Genomic DNA, 20,831 nt, shown 5'->3' with positions numbered 1-20,831 from the left:
AGGTTACCGTATTTTTCGGACTATAAGGCACACTAAAAAACCTATGATTTTCTTCTAAATTAAAAGTGCGCCTTATAGTCCGATGCGCCTAATATATGAATCAGGAAGAGCTCCGGGCCAAATAGCCACAGCGCTTCTTCATCTGCCGCCTAACCCGCTTACCTCTGCTCCCTGTGTCCTTGCTGAGGCTATCCGTGGGGGTGGCTCACTTCTCCTGGCGCAATCGGCACCAAGTTCGGGAGTTTGTGGGGGCCTGGGGCGTTCAATCTTCAACATGTCCCTCGTCGTAGGCATTCTGACAGTAGCCGCCACTGCTGTGGCGCTGCTGAGTCACCTCTATGCCTCTCTGCTCGGCAATCAAAACCACGCCCCCGGACCCTCTTCAAGGGCCCGCCTGCGCCTTATAATCCGGTGCGCCTTATGTATGCACCAACACGTCTAAGCTGCCCCTTTATTCTTAATGCGCCCTATATGCCGGTGCGCCTAATCAGCCGAACAATACGGTAATACCCACGATCGGTGCAAGCACCAACCGCGGGTGAAGTCTTCATCACCGAGTCAAAAACACTGAAAAAAACTATACATGATCTACAGGAGATCTACACAGCATTGACAATACTAATCGCAGCCTTTCCTGTACATTACACAACATAAAATGGCACAGATAACTTTGTGAGAGAGAAGAAGTGAAGCTTCCATAATAAAATCCCTGTGCCATCGTACTGTCACAACAATAAATATACTAAAAATCTTGTAGTTGTAACAACAGTTTTCTGTTCCATTAGCTCATGGCAATAAATGGGATCTCAACTTTCATTTTCCCACAGCTGTTTATAAAATGAAAGCTGAGCTCTGATTGGTTGCCATGGGCAACTACAATAGTTCTGTCCTCAGAGACTTCTGATAAATTTTTCCCAAAGTGTCTAATATTTTTCTTAATGACCTCATAGAGGGTTTGCAAAGTAGAGTTTGAATATTTGCAGATACTAAACTCTGTAAAGCAATGAATACAGAGGAGGATTGTACAGTATTACTGGAAACTAGAGGCCTCAACTGAACTGTTTTAATTAAGATAATTGGTGAAACCGGTCAAAAACGGATGTATTTTCAAAAAACGTACTGCTTAAAAACGGACCCTTAAGGTCACTGAATAGTCTAATCAGCAGAGTCGAGTCATACAGTGACTTGGCTGAAGAGAAAACATATCCCTTGTGACTCCTGGCAAGGTGCAAGAAACTTTTGTAAAAGTGTAGCTAGATCTGAGTTGTGGACTTTTACACAAAAAAAAGCATGGGGCACAATATGAAGACTTCTGTGGGAACCAATCATTAGGTTTAATGGAGAAAACCTGATGACAGGTTCCCTTTAATGAAGTATATTACAATTATCACCTTCACTATTTATTTCTCCAATACAAATAATTTGCATTATTGATTTGTGCAATTCTGTTGAAAGTTTAGTTCTGATTGAATGACAGCATATGCCCCAAAGACTGGCACTTCCATCCAATTACTCCATCTGCAGCCTCATCCCTATGATCAGATGCAGATGTCAACACTGTGTCCAGGAGGATGAAAACACTAAACTTCTCCAAAAAACAGATACTGAGAAATAAGACGTGAGTGCTGAAATGTACTCAGTTGTTCACTCTCATTGAGTGCAGTCTCAAAGCAGCAGCAGGGCACACAACAATCCTGCACTGCACAACTTGGGCCACATCATGGAGGTATGTTACACAATTAATTAAATGTCCACTAAGACAGATACCAGACTGTAGGAAAATTACAAAGTGCCAACTTCTCTGAAAAGAAAACATCAACAAAGTGTGAGGTAGATGAAGAAAAGGCAAAAAAAAGCATGAAAGCCTCAAAATGATTTTATAGAATTCAATGGATAGGCTGTATTCTCAGTGATGTCACTGCTGCTCTATAGTACCTGGATAGGCTGTATTCTCAGTGATGGCACTGCTGCTCTCTAGTGAATGGATAGGCTGTATTCTCAGTGATGTCACTGCTGCTCTCTAGTGAATGGATAGGCTGTATTCTCACAGATGTCACTGCTGCTCTCTAATGAATGGAAAGGCTGTATTCTCAGTGATGTCACTGCTTCTCTCTAGTGATAGGCTGTATTCTCAGTGATGTCACTGCTGCTCTCTAGTGAATGGATAGGCTGTATTCTCACGGATGTCACTGCTGCTCTCTAGTGAATGGATAGGCTGTATTCTCAGTGATGTCACTGCTGCTCTCTAGTGAATGGAAAGGCTGTATTCTCAGTGATGTCACTGCTGCTCTCTAGTGAATTCATAGGCTGTATTCTCAGTGATGTCACTGCTGCTCTCTAATGAATGGATAGGCTTTATTCTCAGTGATGTCACCGCTGCTCTCTAGTGAATGGATACGCTGTTTTCTCAGGGATGTCACTGCTGCTCTCTAGTGAATGGATAGGCTGTATTCTCAGGGATGTCACTGCTGCTCTCTAGTGAATGGATAGGCTGTATTCTCAGGGATGTCACTGCTGCTCTCTAGCGAACGGATAGGCTGTATTCTCAGGGATGTCACCGCTGCTCTCTAGCGAACGGATAGGCTGTATTCTCAGTGATGTCACCGCTGCTCTCTAGTGATGGATAGGCTGTATTGTCAGTGATGTCACTGCTGCTCTCTAGTGATGGATAGGCTGTATTGTCAGTGATGTCACTGCTGCTCTCTAGTGAATGGATAGGCTGTATTGTCAGTGATGTCACTGCTGCTCTCTAGTGATGGATAGGCTGTATTGTCAGTGATGTCACTGCTGCTCTCTAGTGAATGTATAGGCTGTATTCTCAGCGATGTCACTGCTGCTCTCTAGTGAATGGATAGGTTGTATTCTAAGGGATGTCACCGCTGCTCTCTAGTGAACGGATAGGCTGTATTCTCAGGGATGTCACCGCTGCTCTCTAGTGAACGGATAGGCTGTATTCTCAGGGATGTCACCGCTGCTCTCTAGTGAATGGATAGGCTGTATTCTCAGTGATGTTACTCCTGATCTCTAGTGAATGGATAGGCTGTATTCTCAGGGATGTCACCGCTGCTCTCTAGTGAACGGATACGATGTATTCTCAGTGATGTCAACCCTGCTCTCTAGTGAATGGATACGATGTATTCCCAGGGATGTCACTGCTGCTCTCTAGTGAATGGATAGGCTGTATTCTCAGTGATGTCACTGCTGCTCTCTAGTGAATGGATAGGCTGTATTCTCAGGGATGTCAGTGCTGCTCTCTAGTGAATGGATAGGCTGTATTCTCAGTGATGTCACTGCTGCTCTCTAGTGAATGGATAGGCTGTATTCTCAGGGATGTCAGTGCTGCTCTCTAGTGAATGGATGGGCTGTATTCTCAGCGATGTCACTTCTGTGTTGTAGTGAATGGATAGGCTTCACTCTGAGGTCACCCCTGCTCACCAACTCCTAAAACAGGCTGGGTGCACAGTGGCCTTGCACAAGTTACAAGCAGTTGTAGGCGCCCTCTATAAAATAGCTGACTCCTGTTAAGTTTTTTTTGTGTGAAATACAGCTTTTTATGGCAGAAAATGTATCCAACCTTTGTTCATCTTACAGGAAATGGGATTAATTTTATATTTTCGAACGTCGTCCCTGGCACTGATAGTAAGTGGTTAGATTGGAACCGGAAATAAAGCAAGTTCAGCAATAAACCAGAAGTGTGTCAGAAATGCTGAAAATAATTTTCCATGTACCTTCCACAAAATCCCACAGCCGACAATTCCGATCAAATGTGTTCCAGGCAGGATGGACAACATTTACCGTATCATGATATTAGTTGAGACGCTCGGATGCTGATGATTGTATGGATTCTGCACCACTCAGTGGTAAAAGCTCTAGCGCCCACTATTTAGAGGGATGCACAGTATTCTCCGTAGCTCTGCTGGTCACCAATACACAAAATAAAGAGACTGTATGACATCTTAAACCAACGTTGTGACTTTATTGATGGGCAAAGACTTTTTACTCCTAGATATCACTAAACTGTGTACAATTAGGAACTGAACGTTAGAGGAGAGCGAGACAGCAAAAATTAAATGAAGCAGACTGCCTGGAATCCGGGTGGCACTCACCTCCACGGTACACAGACAAGCGTTATTATTTGGATGTCTCATTACAATCACTGTCCTCTACACAGACAAACCTCCCAATGTCAAAGGTTTACCGATTTAGGTCTTCTCTCTGCAATGAATTTTAAAGCCTTCTGCTGCTGAAGACACTGGCATTGGCCTCACTTCCGCAGGGAAGGGGTTAAAACGATCTAATACTTTAGGTTACTTCTACGAGGCACCCAGCAACTCTGAAAAAAGCCTTCTGCAATTTTTTTTTTTTACATTTTTTGCTAGCTTTAATTTTTTTTATATATACTTTTTTACTGATTTATGCAAGAAAACCTAGAGAGAATTGCAGCCTGGTACATTTTTTTTTTCACGGTTTCTTAACAGTTGATTTAGTGATCCGAAAAGCGAAGGAAAGTGGTAGCTTTATTTTTCCCCTAGAAGTGAAAGGTGGAGACTTGCAGGAACGGGCTGAAATCTTTCATGCCGCACTGTTCTCACATGTAGATTGATTAATGCTGGTGCTTTGAGTCTTTGGTGAAGCAGTGGGTGCCCAAGAGGCAACACAGCCACTTCTACCACAGACGCTAAAAAAATAATAAAAATCTATTCTGCGTATTAAGAACCATTGACTTGCTAAGTCTCAGCTCCTTGGGTCCACATGAAGTCTGATGCTGCAGCAGGTCAATGGCTGAATTGTTACATCAGACCTTCAGCCAGGAGGTGGTTTTACGGTTTGATCCTTTTGCTTCCAGGTGGCGCTTTCCTAGCCACAAAAGGATGAAATGGCAATAATATATTAAACATCTTGATAAGATGATTACAACATTGTCTCATTTGTTAAGATTTTCACCTTTTCAGGTCACATTATATGCTTAAAAAGGTCTCTACCCCAGAAAAAGGGAGCAGCAATTTTGGCTACTCCTAACCCCAAATGCTTTCACTGCAGTCTGGGGTTGGTGGGGTCCCTAAAGCAAATTGAAAGTTTTCTTTAAACATATCCTCTTAGTATAATCTAAAAATGTACTTGAAAGAGGAGAAAAGAAGGGAAAAAAAAAAACATTGGGGAGAGCAAAAGGGGGTGCACTCAGAGAAAAATGAAATCAAGGATTAAAAGGAAGTGGAAACTGGTGATTTGTGTCCTATGAAGCAGGAATCTTGCGCATGAGCACACACACAGCACGGGGCGCAGTTCACAGCAGGTCTACACGGCGGTAATACAGGAGGTAGGCTGTGCGCTCTACAGTCTGTTTCACCACCTGATACTGATTAATCACTTTCACAGTCTGGTCATCGATGCGTAACCAGCCATTGAGACCGATCTGGAAGACGTCTGTAGTGTAGTGTCCACCCGTAGCGCTGTTACCATGGTGATAGACCACTGAAGAAGAGAAGAAGAAAACAAATGAAAAAGGAGAAAATACCAGACACATCCTTAAGTACTGAACAGAACCAGTGGAAGTGACAAAGTACATGTACTTAAAAGGGCAGTTTTCAGACTGCTAAATGAAGCTTCTTTAATACACAATATAATTAGTGTGATACATTATTTGCATTTCTTATGAATTTTAGGATCTCTGCTTGCTATCAGGAAATGAAAGTCATTGTTTACCATTTTCCCATCAAAACCTAGTCCTAAGCAGTTACAATGTTAGTGGAGCACAATATATGTTATCTCCTCTGCAGGACCCCAAGCTTCTTTATGGTGATAGAACCCCCCCCAGTATGCAAGGTTACTGCCCCCATGGCTGGTGTGAACTGATCAACTGTGTTCTAACAAAGCAGCACATCTCACGGACACAAGACCATGGACAGTGAAACGTCAAGCCCTTAATAGAAAACGGTTTATCATCTACTGAAAATATATTGTTACCTGCAAAGAGCCTGTAGGTTCTTTGGCCTTTAAAAATCTTACTTCTCACTCCAGGAGAAAGTAAATCTGCAAAGAAAAGACATGTCAAAAAGACAATAACTGTATAAATGTATATAGATATCTACATAGTTCTAAATGATCCAATACCGAGTCTACAATGGAGACCTAGTTACAAGGTATTGATGCACTGTGATCTGAACGCCACTACCACCCAGGGACTTGCACATATGATCCCCAACACTTTCTGTTAGTTGCTGTTAGGTAAACTCATGTTTACATACTGAGGGCGAATTCACACGTACGTGTGCCCGCCGTATCATAGCAAATCGGGCACACGCACGGTAGAGGAGGAGGGGATAGGACATACGGAACGGTACGGTGCCGCGCGTGTGATGCATTGCCGACCCATGGGTTGTGTGAATTTGCGCTTAGTAGACTTGCCTGAAACTACATCATTGCTGAGTAGAGGAGTATACACTAATTCACAAGAACACAGATGTTTAGTTATGCGCATCAACATAGGATGTTCTTCTGGATTGGCAGATACCAGTAGTTTCAGAACTCACCCATTTAGTGGCCAAGATAGAATGTACGTGGAAGAAACCGTCTGTCCCTTGTACTGTCCTAGTGAAACTCAAGCACTCATGGCTTATACTCAGAGTTAGGACAGAGTTTGCTTTTCAAAGACTTGATCTGAATGGTATTTTTATATCATGACAATGACTATATACAAAAATTTGCCTAATTTTTTTCTTTTGAATGTACGATGGCTCGTCCCCTTCCTCGGTTGTTGTTCCTCTTGTCTGGTTTTTCCCTACCTTTTGAACTTTTTTTCCTGGGTTATCTGGGAGGTCTTCTCTCCTCTTTTCATGGGAATATTTTGTGTGTTTCGAGATACTAATTGCCTTGTGTGGGGTTTGTGAGATATTACTTTCGAGGAAAAATGCTTAAATAGATTTTTTTTTAATTTATTTGTCCAATATGACTTTATAATACTTGATGTGAATGATTCACTATTTCTTTCTATTTATACCTTACAGACACAACTTATTTACTGCCTTGGTAAGCACCTTAGGAGGCCCATGGGAGACAAGTCACCCCTCGACTAACAACTGGCATGCTCTCTTGCGGTTAGCAAATACATGACCAGTCTCCTCAATGTCGAAGTAATGGCCTGGCATTATGTGTGCTTGGATCTTTACCAGGCAGGCATCTAACATGTTAACAATGCTATAGTTTGGGAGAGTTCTTAGAGGTTAAGTAGTGCCATAATGGTTACACAGAGCAGCCTTGCCGTTACCTTTGCTGATTTCCAGGTCCACAGGGTATTCAATATTCTTTACCAGCTTCTGGCAGCCACCAGTCTTTTCGAACACGAATCGTTTGAGGTGCAGCACGAGGACAGGGGGCAGCTCCTCCAGCGTTACTCTGCGGCTGACCTCCACCTGAAGCAGAGGCAGCGTGTATCAGTAAAGAACAGAACAACCCAATCTTTGCACCACCAGTCATAGCGCCAAGTCCTGCACTAATCACCCCAAAAGCACAGGCCCAGCAGGAATGATGAAATCGCCTGGACAGCAGAGCTCTTTCTGCAACGGCCTGGATTCCAGAAACAGATGTGCTACAAGTAAATAACCAAGATTTATCAGAGGAAGCGCTCACAGATTTACCCTTTCTGGTGCCGAAATGATTGTTAACTATTGTTTATCACAAACTACAGGCAGCAGCAATCTGCGCTCTGCTATTCCCAGGGATGACCAGCTGAGGCCAGAGACGCTGGGAACGTGGGGACAAATAAAGCACAACGTCTCCGTATAATAGTAATCACGGCTCATTCACAAATATCGAATAGTAGGTGTGATGCAGCGTCCGAAAGTTCATTTTGCCCTAGCATATTAGATGAAAGTGGGGCTGCAGAATAGGTAAGCCAAGGTTCTGTCTCAGGTTCTAGCTCCTTCATAAACAACCATAAATAATTACAAATAGCAAATGTGGTGAGAGCATTTTCTTACAATTTACAACTAAACTGGCTCCTTCATAAATTACAATAAATAATTACAAATAGAAAATGTGAGCATTTTCTTACAATTGCACAACTAAATGGCTTTTGTATGGGTGGAGAGGCATGGACGATTTCTTCCAAAACAGCGCCACACCTGACAATGGCTTGTGCTGGTATAGCAACAGTTACAAATTTAGACAGTACCCATATAGTCAGGTGTGGAGCTGCATTTGGAAGAAAGCAGCTGTGATTTTCAACCACCAGTAAAGCCCTTTAAGGAAGAACATAAAGCATATTAATTGGAATACAATTTCTGAACAAAATGTAATTCCTGAAAGGAAATATGAAATGACAGAAAAACTCTTAGTCTCTTAAGAAATCTATGTTAGAGCAGGGAGGGACCAACCTCTCTACAGTAATGTGGGTTGGTGGCATAGCAGTAAGCACACAGGTAACATCTGACTTTTTTTATTAGTACAAGCTAAGCTGAATGTTCCTTGGTGTTCTCATTGCTCATGGATAAAGGATTTTCCATCCAAATATATTCAAATTCAGTCTATGAGGAGGAACCTGCTCCTGACAGTAATTCAATTCAGTCAGCCTATCCATGATGAATTGGGTCTACATAAACTGCCAAATATTTTACCCAGTTTTACTATAAGAACTCTTTGGCAATGTGTAGACTTTTCTGTGTGTGGACATGAGGGAGCAAGAAAAAAAATCTCCTAATGACCCTTTAAGAACTACCTGCAGTTCTGAGAAGACTGCAGGCATGCCCAGTGGGGAGCTCCACTGCAGATCACTGCCAGTCATTACGTCACCCTAGGATACCTTGCCTCACCAATTTTTCATAAAACATAAAACAAGAGAAATATTAAATACTTTTTGCTGCAGTCAAAGTTGGGAGTACAATTACTACAAAACCTGGGTAAAAATCAGTAATACTTGCAATGCAGTAAAATATCAGCTGTGAGAAGTAGGAGGAATCCAGTTTATATCCTTAAACAGAGAACCAAAAATAAAGAGAAAATGAACTGTAATAAAATGGTAAAGGCCGAATGCCCAGCGACCTGAAATTGGAAACCTTCCTCGATGTACACGTCTTTTCAACCGTACTATGTAAAATTTTAATATCTACTACCCTGAAAATCATGAAAAACACACTCATACATACAGGCACATGAAGACTATGGTAATCTTATATTTGTTATACATGGCATGCTTCCTAAAAAAAAATTATGCTAATGAGGCTGAAGGGCCTTGGTGCTGTTAAGAGCCTTTCAATGCTGCAGCTTTACAGGCTGTAGGATCACTCCTACCCCCCACAACACACTGTGCTCGGAGATTACAGAAGGCAGTGGGAGTGTGTAGGTGCTGAGGGGGAGGCAGAGGGGTTCTGTTGACGCATCCATTATTTTAAAAGTTGATTTTAGATAGAAGGTGGCCATGGATAACAAACATAAGTAGATGGTCATATTATAAAATTGCACCAGAAGCTTAAAGGGAACCTACCACCCCGATTCTACCTATTAAGCTACTCCACGCCCCAGTAGCCTCGTTCCTCTGCCTACCATTTAATCTTCGGCGCGCAGCTCCACGTAGATGCATGCCCTCGTCCGAGTCCCCCGGCATTTGCGGCCTTCTGCGCATGCGCAGTAGCTCCGGGCCCACCGGAGCCGCGCAGCCCGAGCCCTGCATTCTGCACATGCACAGAACGCCGGGGACTAGTACAAGGGCACGCAGCTACGAGGAGCTTCGTGCCGAAGATTAAATGGTAGGCGGAGGAACAAGGCTACTGGGGCGTGGAGTAGCCGCGATGGTAGCCTCATGTCCGGCTACTCCACGCCCCAATAGCCGCATTAAAAAAATTTTTACATATGCGAGCATTGAAGTTTTCTAATAGATAGCCGGGACGTGAGGATTAGCCCAAAAAAGGGCTATCCTCATGTCCCATTCATCCACCTACCACCCCTTCTACCTTTATAGGTAGAATCGGGGTGGCAGGTGCCCTTTAAGTGTGATCAAACAGTACCGACACAATGTATCTGCTTTTCCGTTATTCAGTACAGACCTGCAGTAGTAAGCGATTATTGTAGCTTTCCATGAACCAGACACCACACACTAAGCGGAATACAACTAAAATTATCTGCAAACAGCACGTTGTGTTTTGTTAAATGCTCATGCAGTCCTATAAACAGTGTCTAATCTCCAGCTTGTCTGCATTAAGATAGAGATAGCATAGTGAGGTCATGAAAGAAGAGGAACATAATGGAGCTGGCACAACTACTAGCACTTGCCAAAATGAAAAGGGTCTGTTTAGGGCACCTAGTCCTAGGATGCCCCAAATATCTATGGCAAGCACTAAAACGCAAGTAAAGAACATGGTAGGTGTCTTGTGGACCGTTTCTCACTACAGATATGACGGGCTGCGAGGTGTGCACTTTCCAGGTTATACAGAAAAGTAAATAATAGCCTTTCCCTTTAAAAAGTCAAACACCCCAAAATATCAGCTCTTTATAATATTGGTCAACTGGGAAAATTCCTTTAAAAAGTGACTGCCTGTCTAAATGTCACTAGAATGGCTCCTGTTTGACTTCACTGTCTTTTAATAATTATCATGCATGAATTTTATTTCCAGCCCAGACATCAAAATAAAAACCAGACGGAGCCACCAGAACGTAAACTGAACGCCCATACCTCCAAAACCCTTAATTGAACAGTGGTTGCTCTGTGAAGACCAGAAATGACAGGTTACCCACCAAAATCGCACAAGCTAAAATCACAAGGCGCTTGGCAATGAGCAACGACCTTCAAATGGCTGGGAATCCTAGACCGCGGCGGAGCTCAGAGAGGGCTGCTTAACCCCTGCACTGCCCGTGCAGTGCAGCATATAAGCTGGGATCAGGGAAATACACTGCTTATAACAGTGGTGAAAAACTAGTCATGCAGTTATGACTTTTAGGTAGTGTACCTCCTTATGGGACATCTCTGACTGCTAGACATGTCCTTAGGAAGCACTGGTAGATATATTACCCACTTGTCAGACAAGGATCAGTGGACTGAGAAAAGTAGAACTCTCTCAGCTATGCTGAGGAAAAACGCTTTACAGAATTTCCTTCACAGGCAGAGCTACATTCACCATTCTTCTAGCTGAAATAGGCACAATTCTAGCGGGAATCTTGAAAATTGAGAAGATACAAATAAAAGTGACCTCAGCTCTATATGTGACCAGATAAAAACCTACAGAAACACATGTATAAAAGTGTAACAAAATCATTTTTTCCTTAGTTTAGCAGTTTGTGAAAACCAGCTTCTGTCCTGTTCTCCAATGGCAGCTTAGCGATAAAGGAGCATGAGAAAGTATCAAATGACTCAGATACTTTACAGGCAACAGATGCATAGGTAGTCAAATCACCTTAGTGATAAGGAAGCTTTATGATTCAGCTACTTCAGCTACTCTGTGTACTTTCCAGTGTATGTTTATGATACACTGCTCACTGCTAGACAAAGAAGGAGCAGAAACAAGGCACAGAGAAGCTGTAATGCATAATGAAATAAATTACCAAGTTTACAATCATAACCTACTATTTTTTTTCAGAAATGAATAATCAGCTAATTACGGTTTAACAGTGTAAGTGTGAATATAGATGAGATACAAGGCTAGGTTACAATCAGCCATAAGAAAGTTAAGCTGCTGCATTCCTGGTCAAAGAACTGACCGAGAAAGCAGGAATGGCTACAGAAGGGCACCAGAATAAGCAAAGCTACCGACTCACTAACTATACAGGGCTGCAAAAGTGCCACAGATGATTCCCACCTCTTGTTTGGTTTTGGTGGTGTAACCCTGGACCGATTCTCTGGCTACAAGACTTTCCAGTGCATCTTGGACGGTGCGAATCTTCTCAGACTGAATGTCCAGTTGTAGGGTAAAAAATGGCTGTAAGGTTGCCGACTCCTTGGAACTTTGCTGGTAAACAACAGACCTGCAACAGAAAGGGCAGAGTTGTAAAGCACAAGACAAGACATAAGCACTATACACCTAGATACAATAAGATGTCAAACATCCTTCAAACAATATATAAAATTGTTAATCCAGAATTTGCTTGATCAAGTAAAAATCTAGAGCAGTGGTGGCGTACCGTGGCACCAATGCCATAGGTGACCATCTATCTCTGTGGGCACACGGAAATAGCGGCACATGGCCGCACATCCGCCTCAAGATAGAGCTTGCTCTATGTTTTTGCGGTGTGCGGCCCGGATCGGTGCCACACTGCTATTGCAGTCTATGGGGACTTACATGCGGCCGCATGTACGGCCCCGCAGACGGCAGTGTGAATGAGCCCTTAGTCATATTCTGCAGAGCACTTGTAAACAATTCTGGTAGTATGACCAGATGTGATCTCTTAGAAGATCACATCAATTCCAGGTAAAACCGTAAACCTGCATGGGAGTCCTTGATATTTAAGGATGGCCAGATCAGCAAGTTATGCCCTATCCTGTGGTGGAAAACCCCCTTTAAGAAGTCTTCAGAGACATCAGTGGACCTGAAAGTTGATTCGATTCTAAGACAGCAACCCTTTTCTAGTCAGTCCACATTCAGTTTTTAGTGCAACTTGAAGCAGTTCTTGGTGTTAAAGGACACCTGTCATCAGGACTCTGTCGCTAGTCCTGTCACTACAACCTGTTGGAGTAGCTCACAAGGATCCATCACAGCCTTTATCTAGTCATTACATACATTGATCATTGTAAAATCATCTATTCTTTATTATGTAAATGAGGCTGGTCACATGGTCAGAGGCAGTGATGTCACCCCTGTTCCTCCTCCCCCTGCTCATGTCTGTGTGTAATGTATAGTAAAGCATGGCTAGTGTGTGTGCTGCATCTGCTGACATACTGCATCCTCCTAATACACATGTGTGAGCCACAGACATCAGCTACACAAGTACCTGACATGTTCTGCTGTAACATGGCTGCCTGGAGCTGTTGTATCTCTCCTATACACACACAGGCTGCAGGGGGCGCCAGCACCAGGAAGCACATCATTATACGGGCTGTCAGTCAAGCACTGGGGGTGTGGCTGTACCTCCTACTCATGAATAAGCCGGACAACTTGAATATGATAATGACTCATTGGACATTTCACAGGTCATTTGCATACAGCTTTAGGACCTCATTGTTTAAGTTTACAGGCATGTAGAGGGACAATGAAGGATAGAGGCATATTTTCTAATGGCAGTTTATGAAAATATATTTAGATTAGGGGGTTATTTTGCATGACGGGTTCTCTTTAAACCTTCACAAGCATGGGTGCAGTCACCAGCTATGTACAAACTTGCGTTCACTCTGTGCCTCAAGGTCCTGTAGTTCAGAGGTTGAAAGTGGTGAAAATGGGATTGTACCCGTAGCTTAGTGACAAAGGTTTTACAATGGGTAACAGGGGAGATTAGAAGGCAGAAAACAAGCACAAATAAAGGAAAAGAACATATTAAACTTGTGGAAAGCAAACAACATTCTGGGATTATTTTGGAGTAACACTTTATAAAACAAAATCCACAGGTGACACAAGAGACCAGGATGGTATGAGATCTTCCTGAAATGCACTCTACAATCAGTAAGTCAAAACTCAAATCAGTCATGAAAAATCCTTTGCAAAATCACAAAACCAAAAATTACAATTCGTCATACCCATAGACCTGAAAGAGGGCAGCACATTAAGGATGGTTGAGGAACAGTGTGTCCATGCTAACCACATGGCATAAAATGCAAGCGCTTGTGGTGAAGGGAAGAGTGTTACATTACATCCTTACACCACACCCATCCTCCGCAGACAACAGATGTTACACAGGATCCTGCAGAATGTGCAATCTCAAAGCAGGGAGAACCACAACACACACATGTCTGAAATCCAGAGCATACCACAGAGCTCCAGTGAAGAGTCAGGGATGTAGCATATAAAGGATGGAAATTCTGCAGCTCACGTCTAACTAAATAGACTATGTGGAAAAGTGCATGGTCTGTGATGTCAATGTTGTACATGAGCCAGTGTGTTCTTGATAGATTACCCGTCATTACAGATAATTCAAAGAAATGCATAGAGCACATTCTCTGAGGATGCACGATGTCCATGCCCTATAGAGCACCATGGCTGCACTATAGTAGGTCTGGAGAAACGCCCTACATTTTAAGATCTACAAAACAAATACAAAACCACCCACCTCATGTGTCCTCCAAAAATGTCTGTAATTGGAGTCTGTACAAAGTCTGCCTGCCGAGTGACTGAGCTCTTGTTTCTGGGTCCCACCTGCTCCCACTCTTCATCACTGCCTTCCCCTTGATCTTCATGTTGGTTTGTGTCATCTTCGATATTCACCGGCTGGATTTCAGGTCCATTTGAAATTTCTTTAGGATAAAGGGGGGGGGGGGGGGGGGGGGGGGTTGAGAGAGAATATGGTTAGATTAAACTTTATAAAAGTGCACTGAAACTCCACTGTACTCTAGCTGCTACACACTGACCCTGACTAATGGGATCCAGTTTCAGGAGCACAGAAGTGGGTCAGACTGTGGGTTGGGCACAGGTAATGATAATTATGTTTAACTTTCAGCGTGGGTCAGTTTGCTCAGGAAGTATAAGGAGTAGGCAAGAAGCTTCCTGGTTGGTCACCACGAGCGATTACAATGTAGAACTAAGGAACCGGAAATGGAAACAAACTTCTAAACCAGTATACCACAATGACAGGGTGAGAAACATGGCACAGAAATAGAGCTGTCAGGACGAGTCAATATTCTAAGCCAGAGACAATAACTAGATGCCTGCAGAACATTGCAACGGCTTTACTTCAGCACCCAGGCACATACCACGCAGATTCTACAATTTATCTGTTCAAAGCCCCTCAAGGTTTAATGGGAACCTGTCACCAGGGACCTCATTTGCACTAAAGACAGGTTACAGAAGCCCATCACACCTACAGTGCAAATATGTATTGCTGCCTTCACTCAGTATTTGCATTACAATATAATTGTGTGTTATAACTTACATTGCACCCTGACAGAATCCTCTGTGTAGTCTCAGTAGATCTTATAAGAGGCAGAAATACATATTTGCAGTGCAACTGTAATGGGCTTCACCAACCTGTATTTAGTAAAAATTAGGTTCCGTTTAAAAATTTACAAATTATTTTACCTATTACAGGGAATTAAAGTCTGTGCCACTTTGGAGAGATAGAGAATGGCCGATTCTCATCTCTATAGGACTAAAAAAAAAAAAAATAATAACCCCCTTACGTAAATTTTTACTTTGATGCATTATTATATGTGACTGCTATCTGTATCATCCCTGGACAGAGGAGCCTTTTTACCTTATTCACTTGGTAAGGACTGGTCTGATATTGTATTACTTGAACTACCTCGTGTATTGGCACGAGCGTTCTGCTGTGCCAATACACGCTGTTGCTTTAAAACTGTGGGATAGACATTTGTCCAGTCCCGTTTACAACACTTGTCACTGCAGCTCCCTTTCTATGTCCGGGCATGACTGTGTTTAGTCTGTATTACCATTGTAACCCTACATGAATTAAATTTTTTTTAACCATGTACCTATGTCATAATATGTAACTTGCATTATATTTTACCACATTTTGGGGTCTTAGTCTTGCCCTACTTCCCCCTTTTGTCAAGGGTGAAAAATAGGTTATATAGTTATTGTTAGTTTGGCGCAGTTGACTGTCGATTAGAAGCGATAATTTATACAGGGACATACAGCAGGTTATAAGTAGGCTTTGCCTTGTTGTAGATATGCTGTAATATTTATTGTCTTTGGTAGAGACAATGGAGACAATTATGGGGTCTCCTAAAGAGGTGCTTTTTATTGTAATCCCATCTGTAGAATACTGTATAGAATCCCCAACCGAATAAGTGTCCGTCTATCAAGACTAGTGGCCATTGCGAAAATTACAGGGTATAGTACTAATTAAATATAAAAGCAAGGGACCTGCTTTCATCATTGCACTGCAGCCAAACAAAGCTGTGGAGTGGGCGATTCAATAAAGGGCTGTCTATTTGCAATATAGAGTGTTAAGAATCCTCACAGAAAATGTACTGTCCATACAGAAAAACAAACAAATCCAACAGGTGTGTGATTCCGGAGTTTAGAGACAATCATACAAATATGCTTATGATCATCCTTCTGAACAGGATGAAAGGTTGAGACAAAAATTTTTGTTTTTAAATAAATGAAAAACTAAAAATGTATGTGTCAAATACTTTTCAGAAATCTACCCAATGACACTAAATGCCGCTCACTACCCGTACCTATGGGGGCGGGGTGGGGGAACAACTGAAAAATCCTGAATTAGAAGCACCATTTTTTAAGTTGCCCCTCCCCCTGTGCCCCAGGGGTACAGAACTTGGTATCATTGGATAGTTGTTTGAAAGATATTTGACATTTTTAGTTGTATTTTGATATTCCATCCTGAGCGCTCTGTTACACCCTGTTCACATATAAACACATTAAATATACACTCACTGGCCACTTTATTAGGTACACCATGCTAGTAACGGGTTGGACCCCCTTTTGCCTTCAGAACTGCCTCAATTCTTCGTGGCATAGATTCAACAAGGTGCTGGAAGCATTCCTCAGAGATTTTGGTCCATATTGACATGATGGCATCACACAGTTGCCGCAGATTTGTCGGCTGCACATCCATGATGCGAATCTCCCGTTCCACCACATCCCAAAGATGCTCTATTGCAGCGATGGTGAACCTTTTAGAGACCGAGTGCCCAAACTACAACCAAGGCCTACCGTACTTATTTTTAGCAAAGTGCCAACACAGAAATTGAATTCGTGATTCATACTCCCTGTTCTGTCACAGCTCACATTGATACCAGCACCATGAGGACACCAATATAGCAGAAAATAGAAGAAATTTGGATGATCATTGTAGCTTCCCTCCAGGGTCCCATAAACAGGAAGAATTGTCAGGGCCGGAGCAGGAGCTACAATGATAATCCAGATGTGTCCACACTTTCCCACTCCTCCAGTAGTCCCAAGTAGCACTGTCACTTTAAAATAGCTCTGTGCACAGCAAGTCATGGGGTATCTGGGACTGCAGAAAGATACCGGGAGTCCTCTCTGGGTATGGCCTGAGTGCCCGCAAAAAGGGTCCCGAGTGCCACCTCTGGCACCCGTGCCATAGGTTCGCCACCAGTGCTCTATTGGATTGAGATCTGGTGACTGTGGAGGCCATTTGAGTACAGTGAACTCATTGTCATGTTCAAGAAACCAGTCTGAGATGATTCCAGCTTTAAGACATGGCGCATTATCCTGCTGAAAGTAGCCATCAGATGTTGGGTACATTGTGGTCATAAAGGGATGGACATGGCCAGCAACAATACTCAGGTAGGCTGTGGCGTTACAACGATGCTCAATTGGTACCAAGGGGCCCAAAGAGTGCCAAGAAAATATTCCCCACACCGTGACACCACCACCACCAGCCTGAACCGTTGATACAAGGCAGAATGGATCCATGCTTTCATGTTGTTGACGCCAAATTCTGACCCTACCGTCTGAATGTCGCAGCAGAAATCGAGACTCATCAGACCAGGAAACGTTTTTCCAAACTTCTACTGTCCAATTTCGATGAGCTTGTGCAAATTGTAGCCTCAGTTTCCTGTTCTTAGCTGAAAGGAGCGGCACCCGGTGTGGTCTTCTGCTGCTGTAGCCCATCTGCCTCAAAGTTCAACGTACTGTGCGTTCAGAGATGCTCTTCTGCCTACCTTGGTTGTAACGGGTGGCAATTTGAGTCACTGTTGCCTTTCTATCAGCTCGAACCAGTCTGCCCATTCTCCTCTGACCTCTGGCATCAACAAGGCATTTCCACCCACAGAACTGCCGCTCACTGGATGTTTTTTCTTTTTCGAACCATTCTCTGTAAACCCTAGAGATGGTTGTGCGTGAAAATCCCAGTAGATCAGCAGTTTCTGAAATACTCAGACCAGACCTTCTGGCACCAACAACCATGCCACGTTCAAAGGCACTCAAATCAACTTTCTTCCCCATACTGATGCTCGGTTTGAACTGCAGGAGATTGTCTTGACCATGTCTACATGCCTAAATGGACTGAGTTGCCGCCATGTGATTGGCTGATTAGAAATTAAGTGTTAACGAGCAGTTGGACAGGTGTACCTAATAAAGTGGCCGGTGAGTGTATATCTCTATGTATGGATATAACAAATACCAGGGCAGGCTACAGACCAGTAGCAATCTGAGCACTCCTTCTGTATCTCAGCCTACAGTCATCTTCTCAGAAGTGTCAGAATATTTGCAGAATATTCCTGTTCTAATCAGGAGTTACAGGGGAAATAATGTCAAGGCTGCAGTGACATCACTGCCCCGATAAGACTTGGTCTAAACCTGAACATAATACAAGAGAAAGAGCGTACTGTCATTCTGCGGATACAGGAGCTTGTTCAGCGATAACATTTCTTCATGTAATCCATTCAGCACAAAGCCCAAGTATTCCTCTGCATCCTCCTGCCGCCCCTACGGATATACAAGGTATAAATGTGAGGTTAAACACTGGAGGTGCTGGGAAAGCAGTATACAAAGTGTATGACTGAAAAAGTCTTCTACTGTCCTTTTTACACCCTCACATAAAAATATTTAAGGGTCATTCCAGTGTTATGTATATTGCCCTTACTAACAGTAGAATGATACGTTCTGTTTCCACTTACTCATTTAAATGTCATCCCAAATGGATCATGTCATCCCAAATCAGAAGTACCTAAAAATACAGCCTGTCCTAGAGATAACCTAATATGCCCAAATAAATGGAGAAAAGATAAAAAAACATCTATACAATACACATGTATGTCATATAGACATAGGGCTTAAAATCTATACTTTGAGGTAAATGAGTTCCAGAAAAAGAATGGATGTGAACGAAGGAGGTCAATAAAGATTTAAACTGGGTTCTATGTTCCCCAACTGCTCCAAGAATCCCAATCCATTAAGCTTACATTGGGTTCGAGACTATTTGCCCAATGCCACAAGTGCCCTCCCCCCCCCCCCACACACATTACATTTTTTACCTTCTCTGAAAGACTTGACTTGGAGAGTGTCAGCAGTTGGTAGATGTATGTGGGTTCAAAGGCTGGTCCAGGGCGAATGTCGCGAACAACCTTGTCACCAGCTACAGCTGCACAAAAATCAGAAACTTTGCTGTAGTTATGAATGGCAGACAGCAGCCTTGTGATTTATTATGGGAAATCAGCAGTTTGTTCTTCTGAATAACACAAATGGGTAAAAATCACACAGGCAATGACATCTGAAAGGTGATCAGAATCCTATGCAGGTATGTGGCACAAAGACCCCACTAAGTCTCGACAACCGCCCCCGACTGTTGCACTATTACCCTGATGATTGGCTCATTACCTTGCTTTGCTTTAGGAATAACCGGCATGTTCGTGAATTCATTCATTAGGCGAACACTAAAAAAAAAAAAAAATTAAAGTTTTATTGCAGATAGCTGGTGATACTGTTCAGCTCACATATTGTAAGGTTGCGTTCACACGTGGCATTTACATTGCATTTTGAAACGCAATTACAGGCGGTCCCCTACTTAAGGACACCCGACTTACAAACAACCCATAGTTACAGACAGACCCCTTTGCCCACTGTGACCTCTGGTGAAGCTCTCTGGATGCTTTAAAATAGTCCCAGGCTGCAATAATCAGCTTAAAATTGTCTGCAATGAAGCTTTATTGATAATTCTTGGTCCTATTACAGCAAAAAAATTTGAAACTCCAATTGTCACTGGGGCAAAAAAAAAAATTGTCGGGAACTACAATGATAAAATATACAGTTTCGACTTACATACAAATTCAACTTAAGAACAAACCTACAGTCCCTATCTTGTATGTAACCCAGGGACTGCCTGTACCAGCAGAAGAGAGAGGATTCGCCTATTTACATTGCTGTTAACATTGCGTTTTATAAATGCTCATGTTAACGCAATGCATTAACAAATCGCTAACAATGTGATGTTAACATGTGTAAACATTGTGTTTTGCAAATGTTATCAGCAATGTAATTAGGCAAATCTCTCTGTTTTATTGTGTTTCAAAACACAATGCAAACACTGTGTGAATGCGGCCTAATAAGCTCTTCAGAAATGTTCACAAATAAGATAATACGATTTCTTGCTGGTGGTGTAAGAACAGTACAATTCTACTCTCTGACCACAAGAAACCATCTTGCATCTTGGTGAAAAAATCTGTTTGTGTAATAAACATAGGCTGCATCACCCCACAAAATTGGTGTAAAGATACGATGCAGCCTTCCCCATAGTTTGCTAATATAGCTTGTTGTCAAACACACACAGAACGTTGAACATTTTTTGACATTAGTCTTTGCCCCTTATTTCTCTACCATATCGAACATAGGAGGTAATGTTCAGGAAGCAGTCACCTCCCAGCGTCCAGGATGTCTGCAGATAGATCTCTTTATACCTGCCTGAAGAAATAAGTTTGCCAAGACCTTTATTCAGTCTTTTGTACATCTAAAGGTACTGACACACATAGAAATACCTCCATACACCTGCACTTTGTGCCTGCAATGAGGAATAGCTCTGTTAAGGCTTTAAAGCTATTAAATTCTTCCCAATACAAGGTGAGCTTGTGGCTCACCTCACTATGCTGCTGAAGGGTGACTACTGTATGTCCTGTGTCGGGGAGAAGCCTCTGGTCAAGAAAACCCAGCAGGCCCCAAAAATTTTAAAAGTTTTAATGACCCTATAAAAAAGGGACTAAAATGAACAAGCAAGCTCTCATTTTTTTGTTGGCCAACCCGTTTAAAAAGGAATCCACA

At 42.6% G+C, this 20,831-nt stretch overlaps 1 protein-coding gene across 1 annotated transcript in view; it reads right to left on the bottom strand.

The window, feature by feature from the left end:
• Window positions 1-3,956: 3,956 nt before the first annotated feature.
• Window positions 3,957-20,831, bottom strand: part of USP10 (ubiquitin specific peptidase 10) — a 43,929-nt gene continuing 27,054 nt past the window's right edge. Inside the window, exons 7-14 of the mRNA XM_072117040.1 lie at window positions 19,398-19,453; window positions 19,055-19,161; window positions 18,407-18,506; window positions 14,182-14,365; window positions 11,784-11,949; window positions 7,265-7,409; window positions 5,965-6,030; window positions 3,957-5,472 (exon numbers count right to left, since the gene is read on the bottom strand). Coding sequence (XP_071973141.1) covers window positions 5,285-5,472; window positions 5,965-6,030; window positions 7,265-7,409; window positions 11,784-11,949; window positions 14,182-14,365; window positions 18,407-18,506; window positions 19,055-19,161; window positions 19,398-19,453 — 1,012 coding nt within the window. The 3' untranslated portion in view covers window positions 3,957-5,284. The remainder of the gene's footprint in view (window positions 5,473-5,964; window positions 6,031-7,264; window positions 7,410-11,783; window positions 11,950-14,181; window positions 14,366-18,406; window positions 18,507-19,054; window positions 19,162-19,397; window positions 19,454-20,831) is intronic.

Source organism: Engystomops pustulosus, chromosome 7 (assembly GCF_040894005.1).
Source record: "Engystomops pustulosus chromosome 7, aEngPut4.maternal, whole genome shotgun sequence".
Taxonomy (NCBI): Eukaryota; Metazoa; Chordata; class Amphibia; order Anura; family Leptodactylidae; genus Engystomops; species Engystomops pustulosus.
The sequence above is the reverse complement of the archived record's forward strand: the minus strand, read 5'-3'. Positions and strand labels throughout refer to the sequence as shown.